Genomic DNA, 12,839 nt, shown 5'->3' on the forward strand with positions numbered 1-12,839 from the left:
TCAAATGTTAGCTTTTTTACATGGCACATATTGCACTTTTACTTCTCCAACACTTTGTTTTTGCATTATTTAAACCAAATTGAACATGTTTCATTATTTATTTGAGGCTAAATGGATTTTTATTGATGTATTATAGTAAGTTAAAATAAGTGTTACATTTTTATTTATTTTTTAAATTGGCCGATTAATCGGTATCGGCTTTTTGGTCCTCCAATAATCGGTATCGGCGTTGAGAAATCATAATCGGTCGACCTCTAGTAGACACACCTTCATTTGTATTTATTTACACCCCAAACAAATAGCGCGAATAGTATGCTGAAGTTCAAGGTAAGAATACGCGTAGGGGGAAAAGTGCATAAAAAGGGAATTGCATTCCATTTACTCGGGAATACCTTTCATATGGAACATACTCGGGTGGGAATACCTTTCATATGGAACGTACTCGGGTGGGAATACCTTTCATATGGAACGTACTCGGGTGGGAATACCTTTCATATGGAACGTACTCGGGTGGGAATTCCCCCCTGTGGGAATACCTTTCATATGGAACATACTCGGGTGGGAATTCCCCCCTGTGGGAATACCTTTCATATGGAACGTACCTGCCAAAGGCCATGTTTTTGCACAACAAAGACTACATACTTTAACATTATTTTTCTAAATTGAATTTGATTTGTAAACTATTTATTATTGGCCTAAATTAATCAAATAGTTTGCTAATAGAACAGACAACACTTTAAAAACATGCTCTAGTATGATGCAGTACACTTGGCAGACAGCTATGTTGTCAGTTTATTCATAGACCCCACAGAGTGAAAAGACATGTCATTTTGTGGTGAAAGGTTCTGATGATCTAGATGTTCTGCTTCCACAGATCAACAAAAGATGGAGGAATTATGAGAAAGGAATGAGAGAAGAGGGAGAAAGAGAGAGAGAGGAGGGAGAAAGAGAGAGAGAGGAGGGAGAAAGAGAGAGAGAGGAGGGAGAAAGAGAGGAGGGAGAAAGAGAGAGAGGAGGGAGAAAGAGAGAGAGAGGAGGGAGAAAGAGAGAGAGAGGAGGGAGAAAGAGAGAGAGAGGAGGGAGAAAGAGAGAGAGAGGAGGGAGAAAGAGAGAGAGAGAGGAGGGAGAAAGAGAGAGAGAGAGGAGGGAGAAAGAGAGAGAGGAGGGAGAGATGGAGAGGGAGAAAGAGAGGGAGAAAGAGAGAGGAGGGAGAAAGAGAGAGAGAAAGAGAGAGAGGAGAAAGAGAGAGAGGAGGGAGAGATGGAGAGGGAGAGATGGAGAGGGAGGGAGAAAGAGAGAGAGGGAGAAAGAGAGAGAGGGAGAAAGAGAGAGAGGGAGAAAGAGAGAGAGGGAGAAAGAGATGGAGAGGGAGAAAGAGAGAGAGGAGGGAGAAAGAGAGAGAGGAGGGAGAAGAGGGAGAAGAGAGAGAGGAGGTAGAAAGAGAGAGAGGAGGGAGAAAGAGCTTATCCTATCGATTATTAAGTACACAGAGAGTTGAGGACCCTCAGGCTTTAAACACTTCCTGTCTGCCTGTCTTCCCATCTGAATGCAAATAAAGTAACAATGAAGGCTCTCTCTCTCTGTGTCTCTTTGCAGAATGCCGATGAGCCCTGTATCTCTATTTACAGCGCATTTGGAAAGTGTTCAGACCCCTTCACTTTTTCCACATTTTGTTACGTTGCAGCCTTATTCTAAAATGGATTAAATAGTTTTTTCCCCCTTCATGAATCTACACACAATACCCCATAATGACATCACAATACCCCATAATGACATCACAATACCCCATAATGACATCACAATACCCCATAATGACATCACAATACCCCGTAATGACATCACAATACCCCATAATGACATAGAAATGTTTGCAAATGTATAATAAAAAATATTACATTTACATAAGTATTCAGACCCTTTACTCGGTACTGTGTTGAAGCACCTTTGGCAGTGATTACAGCCTCGAGTCTTCTTGGATATGACACTACAAGCTTGGCACAACTGTATTTGGGGAGTTTGTCCCATTCTTCTCTGCAGACCCTCTAAAGCTCTGTCAGGTTGGATGGGGAGCGTCGACACACAGCTATTTTCAGGTCTCTCCAGAGATGTTTGATCAGGTTCAAGTCCGCGCTCTGACTGGGCCACTGAAGGACATTCAGAGACTCGTTTAAGAAGCCAGTCCTGCATTGTCTTGGCTGTGTGTTTAAGGTCAATGTCCTGTTGGAAGGTGAACCTTCGCCCCAGTCTGAGGTCCTGAGCGCTCTGGAGCAGGTTTTCATCAAGGTTCTCTCTGCACTTTGCTCTGTTCATCTTTCTCTCGATCCTGACTAGGGTTGCAAAGAGTCGGAAAGGTTATGGAAATTTTCCTTGGGAAGTTAAGCTCGGACATTTTGCTGAAATTCATCAAAAAAGGTTAGCTTATAACAGTGAACCTTTTTGTGGGATACACATAAGGCAATTCTAGGTCTTGTGGCATATTCTGGTTAAACTATCCCCAATTCAATGGAATTGCAACCCTCTGCATGCACAGTGCATTATTCCATCACATGCACAGCTGATTCACAAGATCTTGCACACTAATGAGATGCTATTGAGCCCACACTAGTACACTGTCTGAGCCAAGGACTACATGCTTTCTGGTAAGTTTTGATTTTAGTACTGGGTGGGGTGAATATATTTTATATGACATACATGATTTTTTGTTAACTAGTAAATAGTAGCCTAAAGCAAAGTTTAAATCATTTCTAACTTGTTAACAATTTCTGCTAGTTAGTTTTTGCTACCATGTGGGTTTTAGCTTGCTTGAGCCTGCTGACTGAGGAGTGTTATTTCACCTGTTTCCATACATGTTTCATTGTAAAAATTGTATCTTACAAAGGAGTTGTTTAATCTAACCGCTTAACTATTTATCTGGACATGGAATTGTATTTGTTTTTTTACTCATTTTTTTGGTAAATTTCCCTAGATCTGTGCCTCGACACAATCCTGTCTTAGAGCTCTATGGACAATTCCTTCAACCTCATGGCTTGGTTTTTGCTCAGACATGCGCTGTCAACTGTGGGACCTTATATAGACAGGTGTATGTCATTTCAAATCATGTCCAATCAATTGAATTTACCACAGGTGGACTCCAATCAAGTTGTAGAAACATCTCAAGGATGATCAATGGAAACAGGATGCACCTGAGATCAACTTAGAGTCTCATAGTAAAGGGTCTTAATACTTATGTAAATAAGGTATCTGTTTTTTTTGCAAACATTTCTAAAAACCTGTTAACACTTCGTCATTACAGACTTGCCTAGTTATATAAAGGCTACATTTAAAAAATATATATATCTATTTATACAGGGTATTGTGTGTAGATTGAGATGTTTAAATTTTTTAAATCCATTTTAGAATAAGGCTGTAACTTAACAACATGTGGAAAAAGTCCAGGGGTCTGAATACTTTCTGAATGACCTGTAAATCCAGGCTCAGTGAGGAGCCAATCACAACTCCAATAAGGGGTCAGGTGACACACAGGAGCCAATGTCAGATGGGGAGCCGGATCCTCTGTCAGCACAGTGGAATGTAGTGTAGGTCACCCTGACTCCCACTAATTGATCTACACACACACTTCACAATACACACAGCTCTCCCCATCATAGCCTCATCGGAACAAATACAATGCAAGTTTAAACTGTGACTATATATATATAAACAGAAACACTCGGTCAGACACAAAAATGCACTGAGATATGCAGAGGTATGATTTGCAAATTTTTATTCAGTTTAAATGCATTTTAGGTTTTTATTTTCCCCCATTACAGCAATGTATCTAAGAATATTGTTGACTTTATAGAGCTCCTTTGACCTTCAGTTAATAATGTTTAGGTTGTTTTTCACCATTTATCTTGTTGTTCTTGACCTGAAATTAAGGACAGAACTGTTTAAATGCTGCTGATGTCACTTCCTGTTGACAGACGTAAAAGGCAGAGGTATGATTATGTAGTACACATGTTTACCTTCCACTCTACACAACGTTGTGTATGATGTAGTACACATGTTTACCTTCCACTCTACACAACGTTGTGTATGATGTAGTACACATGTTTACCTTCCACTCTACACAACGTTGTGTATGATGTAGTACACACGTTCACCTTCCAGTCTACACATCATTTCAGTTTGGCTGATCTCTAATGACCTCAACGTGGATTGTAGATTTCTAGGTACTGACTTACTAGATGAACCAATGGGCATGCCTGGTTTTAACCAAACAACACAGACAGACAGACAGATCACCACAGCCAGATGTGGTCTTAGTTCATGCTACAGCCTCTTCTTACTACTAAGAATATAAAAACTAGTCCGTTCCCAACCACAACCACGGAAAAACACTGGTTGGAAGGAAAATGGCTCCTGCTGAAAAGAGAAGACTATACTCTGTCTGCATTAATCAACCAACATATTAGATCAACTTCCAAATATTGTTTTAAAACGAGAGATAGAGGCTTTTGGCACGAGCCCATAAGCCATCAGCAGTGAGTGAGCTGTGCATCATGGGGGGTGAGTCAGTAAAATTGGAAAGCATTTTTAGGACTATACTTTCTTCCTCATATTGTAGCCTAACACTGTGTCTCCACACACCTAGGCCGGGCTATTGATGGATTCAAGACAACACTGTGGTTTCAGAACAACTGGGAACTCTGGGGGAAAAAACTAGGATTGAATCATGACGTCAGTCATTTTCAGGTCGGAAAGTCAGAGCTCTAGAAAGAGGCCAGAGTTCCTAGTTGGATGCCCGTTCAAAACTCATTTTCCCCCCAGTTGTTTTGATCACGCTGAAGTTGGAAGTCGGAGATTTGCTCCAAGTTCTCAGTTCTTTTGACAGCAGCATCAAAAACAAATTATGCCAAAGTCTCCTGTCCGGTACAATGTCAGGAATGGCATGAAATGCGGTTATGAGGCAGTTCCTGCACCCAAGGCTACTAAACATGTTTTTCCATGTGTGTCTCCTGTAAGTTCCTCTACTGCTCTATGCCACAAATGTGATCTGCATGCAATGCTTTTTGTTAATAACTTTTTGTTCTTGGTACCTCAGAACTCCCCAGGTCACCCCCCTCTCCAGCTCACTTTTTGTTCCGGCACCTCTCGATCTATAAATGAAACACTGGGCACAATAGTCCTTTCCCTTACTAAATAAGCAAACCTGGTCAGAGCCAGAAAGGACCATAGGAGCCAATCTCCTGTTTCTGTATCGAGGCAGCTTGATGTACAATAACAACCCGCTGGAACAGGACATATGGGCCGGCATATGGAATAGGGTGCAATTTGGGACCTAATGACATTTGAAAGAGAAGGCATTAGTGTGAAACAACAATGTGCGTGTCAAATGGAATGCCGTTTGGGTCACTACGTGTCAAATGGAATGCCGTTTGGGTCACTGCGTGTCAAAAAAAAGACGTCTAATAACACTACTTGTTGACCAATCAGGACCTGAATATGACTGCAAGTCACATTATAATTGAACGTTCATCACTTTAAAAAAGTAGTTACTAAACATTTACTTCACTAGGGTAGGGGGCAGCATTCGGAATTTTGGATGAAAAGCGTGCCCAAATTAAACTGCCTGCTACTCAGGCCAAGAAGATAGGATATGCATAGAACTAGTAGATTTGGATAGAAAACACTAAAGTTTCCAAAACTGTTAAAATGATGTCTGTGAGTATAACAGAACTGATATGGCAGGCCAACACCCGAGGAAAATCCAACCAGGAAGTACTATTATTTTGAAAGGCTGTTTTTCCATTGAAAGCCTATCCACCATACAAAGACTTAAGACCTAGTTCACAATCGCTATGGCTTCCTCAACATGTGACCAGTCTTTAGGCATTGTTTCAAGCTTTTACTCTGAAAATGAGGGAGATACACCACTTTCAATCAGTGGCCAGTGGAAATCTCCATTCATCAGCCTTGCGCCCTGATTGTGAAAGCACCCTTCTTGTTTCTCCTTTCCCTATTGATGAAGCTTTTGTCCGGTTGAAATATGATTTATTATTTATGACAAAAACAACCGGAGGATTCATTTTAAACATCGGCATGTTTCTACTAACTTTTACTGTACTTTAAAAAATATATATTGTCTGGAGTGTACACGCCTTCTATTAATGGATTACTGGATAAAACTGAGGTTTTTGGTCATAAAAAGGGACATTATGGAGACCTGGGAGTGCCACCAGATGAAGATCATCAAAGGTAAGTGATTCATTTTAATGCTATTTCTGACTTTTGTGACACTCTCCTTGGCTGACATTTTTTTTGAAAATCTGACAGCGGTTGCATTAAGGAGAAGTTTATCTATATTTCCATGAATAACACTTGTATCGTTTACCAACATTTATTATGAGTATTTCTGTAATTTGATGTGGCTCTCTGCACTTTCACCAGATGTCTGTTGGAGATGATGCATTTCTAATCAGAACGCACCAATGTAAACTGAGATTTTTGGATATAAATATGAACTTCATCGAACAAAACATACATGTATTGTGTAGCATGAAGTCCTATGAGTGCCATCTGATGAAGATCATCAAAGGTTAGTGATTCATTTTTATTCATTTTATCTCTATTTCTGCTTTTTGTGACTCCTCTCTTTGGCTGGAAAAATGGCTGTATGGTTTCCTGTGACTAGGCGCTGACCTAACATAATCGCATGGTGTGCTTTCACAGTAAAGCCTTTTTGAAATCCGACACTGTGGTTGGATTTCGAAGAAGTTTATCTTTAAAACGGTGGATAATACTTGTATGTTTGAGGAATTTTAATTATGGGATTTCTGTTGTTTTGAATTTGACGTCCTGCAATTTCACTGTCTGTTGTCGAGGTGGGACGCTACCGTCCCACTGGTGCAGGAGAGGTTCATTACACTACCACTCGTATTGCATATGTCACAGCGATATATTCACCGATACATATGTTATGATGCTGGTAAAGTGTTGTCTCGCACACCTGCCACGTGAAGCATACTCTCATACTCATCGCTCTGGAAAAGTACAGGTCAGAAACAAAGCTAGCTGATGGATGTCCCCCTCCTTGATTATTCAGTATTTTGACTAGCTAGGATGAATCCGGTATAACTGCTTGGGATATGGCTAGCTGGCTGGCGGCAGCATCACCATCCTTTCTCCCTTGCCTATGGAATGGTTACATGGGAGAATATTGTACTATACAGCTAACATGTTTGATCCCGATCTTAATTCAAATGCTCATGCAGATGTTTTCCCATTTGGTCAAACAAATAATGCCTTATTACCAATGCTGTGTTTTAAAGAAAAAATAAGAAACCTGCACACTGCTCTTTAATAAGCTTTACGTATCGGCCTGCGTCGGAGCTTTACGTATCGGCCTTCGTCGGAGCTTTTGTGAGTTTTTTAAATTAGCACCGTTATGTAGACCTAGCCCCGCCCACATCCGTTCCATCGAATGGGATTGAAGTCGAGGGGAAAACAAATAAGTGCTACCAAATATAACAATATGCATTTCATAAATATTTGAATAAAGTGTACGTATTAAACACGTCTGTTAAACCACAATGAGGACATCGACCGACCGAGCAAGTTTTCATAAATCATTGGGTACAGCGCAAGAAAAACGTCAAGAGTAGTGAGCTTGTCTTGCGCATGTAAATTCAGAGCACACAACATTCTATAATATAATTGTGTCATTTAAAGTGTCAAATTAAAAGTGTATCTTTTTTGACCCAAACGGCGTTCCGTACGTCCACCCTCAGGAGCTACATGGCTATCTGGTCTGGTCTAAAGATGCTTCTAGAACATTCACTTCATTCTAGAATATTTTCTGTCACGTGACCTGGCTGTCCTAGCACTTCTTGACACACATCTTGAATAGAATTAACACAATGTATCTGTGAACTCTACAGACAGATGGATGGACAGAAACAGGCTGCGTCTGAAACGGCAAGCTATTCCCTATATAGTGCACTACTATAGACCAGAGCCCTATTCCCTATATAGTGCACTACTATAGACCAGAGCCCTATTCCCTATATAGTGCACTACTTTAGACCAGAGCCCTATTCCCTATATAGTGCACTACTATAGACCAAAGCCCTATTCCCTATATAGTGCACTACTTTAGACCAGAGCCCTATTCCCTATATAGTGCACTACTATAGACCAGAGCCCTATTCCCTATATAGTGCACTACTTTAGACCAGAGCCCTATTCCCTATATAGTGCACTACTATAGACCAGAGCCCTATGGGCCCTCTGCACTACGTAGGGAATAGGCGGCCATTTCAAACAACCAAATGGGGGGTGTTAGCCTGGTGTCTGTCTGTCTATCCCATATCCAACTACACCAGTGTCTGTCCCATATCCAACTACACCAGTGTCTGTCTGTCTGTCAAATATCCAACTACACCAGTGTCTGTCTGTTGGTCCCATATCCAACTATACCAGTGTCTGTCTGTCCCCAATCCAACTACACTAGTGTCTGTATGTCCCATATCCAACTACAGTAGTGTCTGTCTGTCCCATATCCAACTACACCAGGGATCCTCCCTGTATACTGCTCCTATACACACACACACGTCTGTCTCTACACTAGCTCTGGTCCAGGGTGTTACGTGTGGCATGCTGAAGCTGAACCTGCCACACGTAACACCCTGGACCAGAGCCATCTCCACATCAACCCTGGTCTCTACTACGTACAGTTCATATTCACTCACTACGTTTAAAAACGTAACTTTAAAATAATAATATCTTTCAGGTATTAAATAATCTGATATAAAAACACAAAATTTACCCTCCTACCCCCTCCCCACATGACATCCCTCCCAAACGGTACCTGTTTATATTGTGTTAGATTTCAATGCAAAGCGGCACAAACACGTGGAAAAGCTTGATAGGTGGTTTGGCTCGCTCTCTTTTCATAGAGTTATTATAATGTAGACAGAGTAAAGGAATAACAATCAGGGATTACAAGGGACAAGATTCTTCTTCTCAGTCCTGTCTGTGTGGCATGAGAGAAGAGGAGTGAAGAGGAGACGGGCTGAGTTCAGGGTCCTATTCATTAGTGTTCATCGTAATGAAACCTTTTTGCAACAAAAAATAGTTTCTTATTGGACAAGTTCAGGTAGTCCCTCAGTCCCAGTTTCAGTCCTGTTTCTTCTGTTTGGTGTCTAGTGAATACGACCGTGGCCTGGGGGAGAGCGGCCTGTGGGCTCCATATAGTCTGTAGCCTGATTGGGTCTTTAGGCTGTAGTCAGTCTGTAGCCTGATTGAGTCTTTAGGCTGTAGTCAGTCTGTAGCCTGATTGGGTCTTTAGGCTGTAGTCAGTCTGTAGCCTGATTGGGTCTTTAGGCTGTAGTCAGTCTGTAGCCTGATTGGGTCTTTAGGATGTAGTCAGTCTGTAGCCTGACTGGGTCTTTAGACTGTAGTCAGTCTGTAGCCTGATTGGGTCTTTAGACTGTAGTCAGTCTGTAGCCTGATTGGGTCTTTAGGCTGTAGTCAGTCTGTAGCCTGATTGGGTCTTTAGGCTGTAGTCAGTCTGTAGCCTGATTGGGTCTTTAGGCTGTAGTCAGTCTGTAGCCTGATTGGGTCTTTAGGCTGTAGTCAGTCTGTAGCCTGATTGGGTCTATAGCCTGTAGTCAGTCTGTAGCCTGATTGGGTCTATAGCCTGTAGTCAGTCTGTAGCCTGATTGGGTCTATAGCCTGTAGTCAGTCTGTAGCCTGATTGGGTCTATAGCCTGTAGTCAGTCTGTACTCTGTAGCCTGATTGGGTCTATAGCCTGTAGTCAGTCTGTAGCATGTAGCCTTGATGGGTCTATAGCCTGTAGTCAGTCTGTAGCCTGATTGGGTCTATAGCCTGTAGTCAGTCTGTAGCCTGATTGGGTCTATAGCCTGTAGTCAGTCTGTACTCTGTAGCCTGATTGGGTCTATAGCCTGTAGTCAGTCTGTAGCATGTAGCCTTGATGGGTCTATAGCCTGTAGTCAGTCTGTAGCCTGATTGGGTCTATAGCCTGTAGTCAGTCTGTACTCTGTAGCCTGATTGGGTCTATAGCCTGTAGTCAGTCTGTAGCATGTAGCCTTGATGGGTCTTTAGGCTGTAGTCAGTCTGTAGCCTGATTGGGTTTATAGCCTGTAGTCAGTCTGTAGCCTGATTGGGTCTATAGGCTGTAGTCTGATTGGGTCTGTAGTCAATCTGTAGCCTGATTGGGTCTATAGGCTGTAGTCAGTCTGTTGCCTGTAGCCTGATAGGGCCTGTAGTCAGTCTGTAGTCTGTAGCCTTGATGGGTCTATAGCCTGTAGTCGGTCTGTAGCCTGATTGGGTCTATAGGCTGTAGTCAGTCTGTAGTCTGTAGTCTGATTGGGTCTATAGGCTGTAGTCAGTCTGTAGCCTGATTGGGTCTATAGCCTGGGTAGCTCAGCCCTAGTCCTCATCTTTCCCCTGCTACCTCCTAGCTACCACTCTCCCGTCAGTTTGGTGTTTTGGTCCCGTTTGGGCGGGGCAGGGCGCGGCCCCCGCCGTAACGTTGCATAGCCTGAGGACATGTACCCGTGGCCCCCGCCCTGTCCACCCCTCTGCTGGTCCAGCAGCAGCTCTGGGGGAGGAGGGGGGAGGGCCATGTCGTCCATGGAGACGGGCTCCAGCCGGGAGGAGCCGTGCCGCGTGAGGGAGCCGTGACGCGTGATGGACTTCCTCTTCAAGGTCCGGTTCAGGTCCTCCAGGAAGTTGGGTTGGACCGAGGAGAGGGTACCGCCCCCCTTAGGTACCCCGGGGGAGGTGGGGGGCAGGGGACAGGCAAAAGGCGGGGGGGACAGGGGTAAGGGGTCTTGGACCGTGTTGCTCCGGGACAGCCTGTGCAGTGTCGGAGGCGGAGTCTTCTTGAGTGACTGGGTCTTCCATGATGATTGGCTGACGGGGTGGGAGATGGGCGTGGCCTGCGGTTGGGGGTTGACGACTGCGACCCTGGGGGCCCCCGGGTGGAGCTCAGAGAGGAGGGGGGGCGGTGGGAGCAGCTCAGAGTCGGGAGGAGGTGGGGGGAAGTAATCGAGCTCTGAAGGAGGAGAGGGGAAGTCTCCACTGGGCTGGCAGTGCTGCCCTGTCTGTAGACCCTGGAGGACTAGAGGGAGAGCTGACAGGTTCAGCTTGCCTGGTTTAGGAGGAGCAGGAGGCCCCAAGTCCTTAGCAGGAGATCCAGAGGAGGAGGCAGCAGAGGAGTTGCAGGAGCCGAGGCCAGGCTGGGCAAACTTACTGACCAGAGACTCCACCTTCTTAGGCTGCCTCTGGACCTGGGCCTCTTCCTGGTACTCCCCTGAGGAGTTAGACTTGATGGAGGAGGCGCGCTGGGGGGTGGGAGGAGGGCCCCTCTTCCCGAAGGAGCTGGTTGAGGTGGAGGAGGGAGACTTCTTAATAGGAGAGCCCATCTTGGCAGGGGAGAGAGGGGGAGGAGCGGGGGTGGGGATGGAGTGGGGAGGAGGGGGGAAGTCCAGGCTGTCCTCAGGGGGAGGAGGGGGGAACTCTGGGGACTGGGGGGGGATCTGACCCCCTGGCTGCCATCTTGGTTTGGTCTTGACGGCCGGGGGGGACTGGGGGGGCAGGGGTGCTCCGGGGAACTGGTTGACTATCTGTTTGACCAGGGAGGGGGTCGGAGAGATTGGGGCGGACAGGGGGAGGGTCTTAGAGGAGAAGCTGTGCTGTTTGGGCATGGTGGGAGGCGGCTGATTGGGTGAATGACCTGTCGAGAAGCTCTGCTGCTTTTTCATTGGACCAGAAGGAGGGGAGGGTGAGACTGGGGACAGGGGGATCCCTGGACCAAAGGTCTTAGGAGCAGTCTGGGGCGGGAAAACACCAGAGAAGGTTCTGGGAGGTGCAGGGGGTGACATGGGGGGGGAGAGGGCAGGAGGAGGAGGGGACACAGGTTGGCCATCCAGGTCGGAGAAGTCGTAGTTCATATTGGGGAACTTTTGGGCCAGGAACTGCTGCAGCCCGGTATTACTGAGAGGGGGGCACTGGTGGTCCTCTTCTGGGGGAGGAGGGGGGGGCAGGGTTTGGGCCTGGGGGGGAGGAGGGGGGATGAACTGAGGAACAGGGCTGGGGGGGCCAAGTCTCAGAGAGGCCATGGCAGAGCCTGGAGAATGCATGGAGCAGGGGGGAGGAGGAGGGGGAGGGTTGTGGTGAGAGGGAGCCATTGGCATGGTGTTGTAGTTGGGTTTGACAGACTGGAGGGGGGGGGCTGGAGGGCCTTGCTGCTGCCCCATTGGTTGGACATTGTAATGATTGGCAGTCTGGTTGGCGCCACCCTGCAGGCGGGCAATGGTGCTGTACTTAACGAACAGGGTGGGGGCGGCCTGGTGAGGGGGGTTGGGGAGAGGGGGAGGTGGAGGAGGAGGAGGGGGAGGGTCGGGGGCAGAGGGCGAGGATTCAGGGGAGACACTGGTGTAGCTGGTTCGGGATGGGGGGACTGACTGGTGCATGGGGGGCAGCGTCAGAGGGTAAGGTCTGCTCACTGACTCCATCCTCAACTATAAAGAGAGAGAACAAGAGAGAGCCAGAACGAGAGAGAGAGAGAACAAGAGAGAGGGAGAGAGAAGGAGAGAGGGAGGGAGGGAAAGAGAGAGAACGAGAAAGAGGGAGAGAGGTAAAGAGAAAGAGGGAGAGAGGGAAAGAGATAACGAGAGAGGGAGAACGGCAGAGAGGGAACGAGAGGAAGATTGAGAGAAGGAGCGAGAGAAAACAAGAGAACGAGAGAGAGAAATCTGAGTTAGAATATGATATAGAAGTGGTTACATTACTACTATTAAGACGGTAGAAAGCAAACGCTGTTATTTTAAAC

At 45.6% G+C, this 12,839-nt stretch overlaps 1 protein-coding gene across 2 annotated transcripts in view; it reads right to left on the reverse strand.

Moving 5' to 3' along the window:
• Positions 1-3,746: 3,746 nt before the first annotated feature.
• The window catches only part of LOC109877725 (ras-associated and pleckstrin homology domains-containing protein 1-like), a 173,586-nt gene continuing 164,493 nt past the window's right edge, over positions 3,747-12,839 (reverse strand). The window contains exon 17 of one of the 2 annotated variants that reach the window (XM_031801757.1): positions 3,747-12,528. In XM_031801757.1, the coding sequence (XP_031657617.1) occupies positions 10,465-12,528 (2,064 nt within the window). In that variant the 3' untranslated portion in view covers positions 3,747-10,464. The remainder of the gene's footprint in view (positions 12,529-12,839) is intronic. The other variant, XM_031801764.1, reaches the window with a different exon arrangement.

Source organism: Oncorhynchus kisutch, linkage group LG2, assembly GCF_002021735.2.
Source record: "Oncorhynchus kisutch isolate 150728-3 linkage group LG2, Okis_V2, whole genome shotgun sequence".
NCBI lineage: Eukaryota > Metazoa > Chordata > Actinopteri > Salmoniformes > Salmonidae > Oncorhynchus > Oncorhynchus kisutch.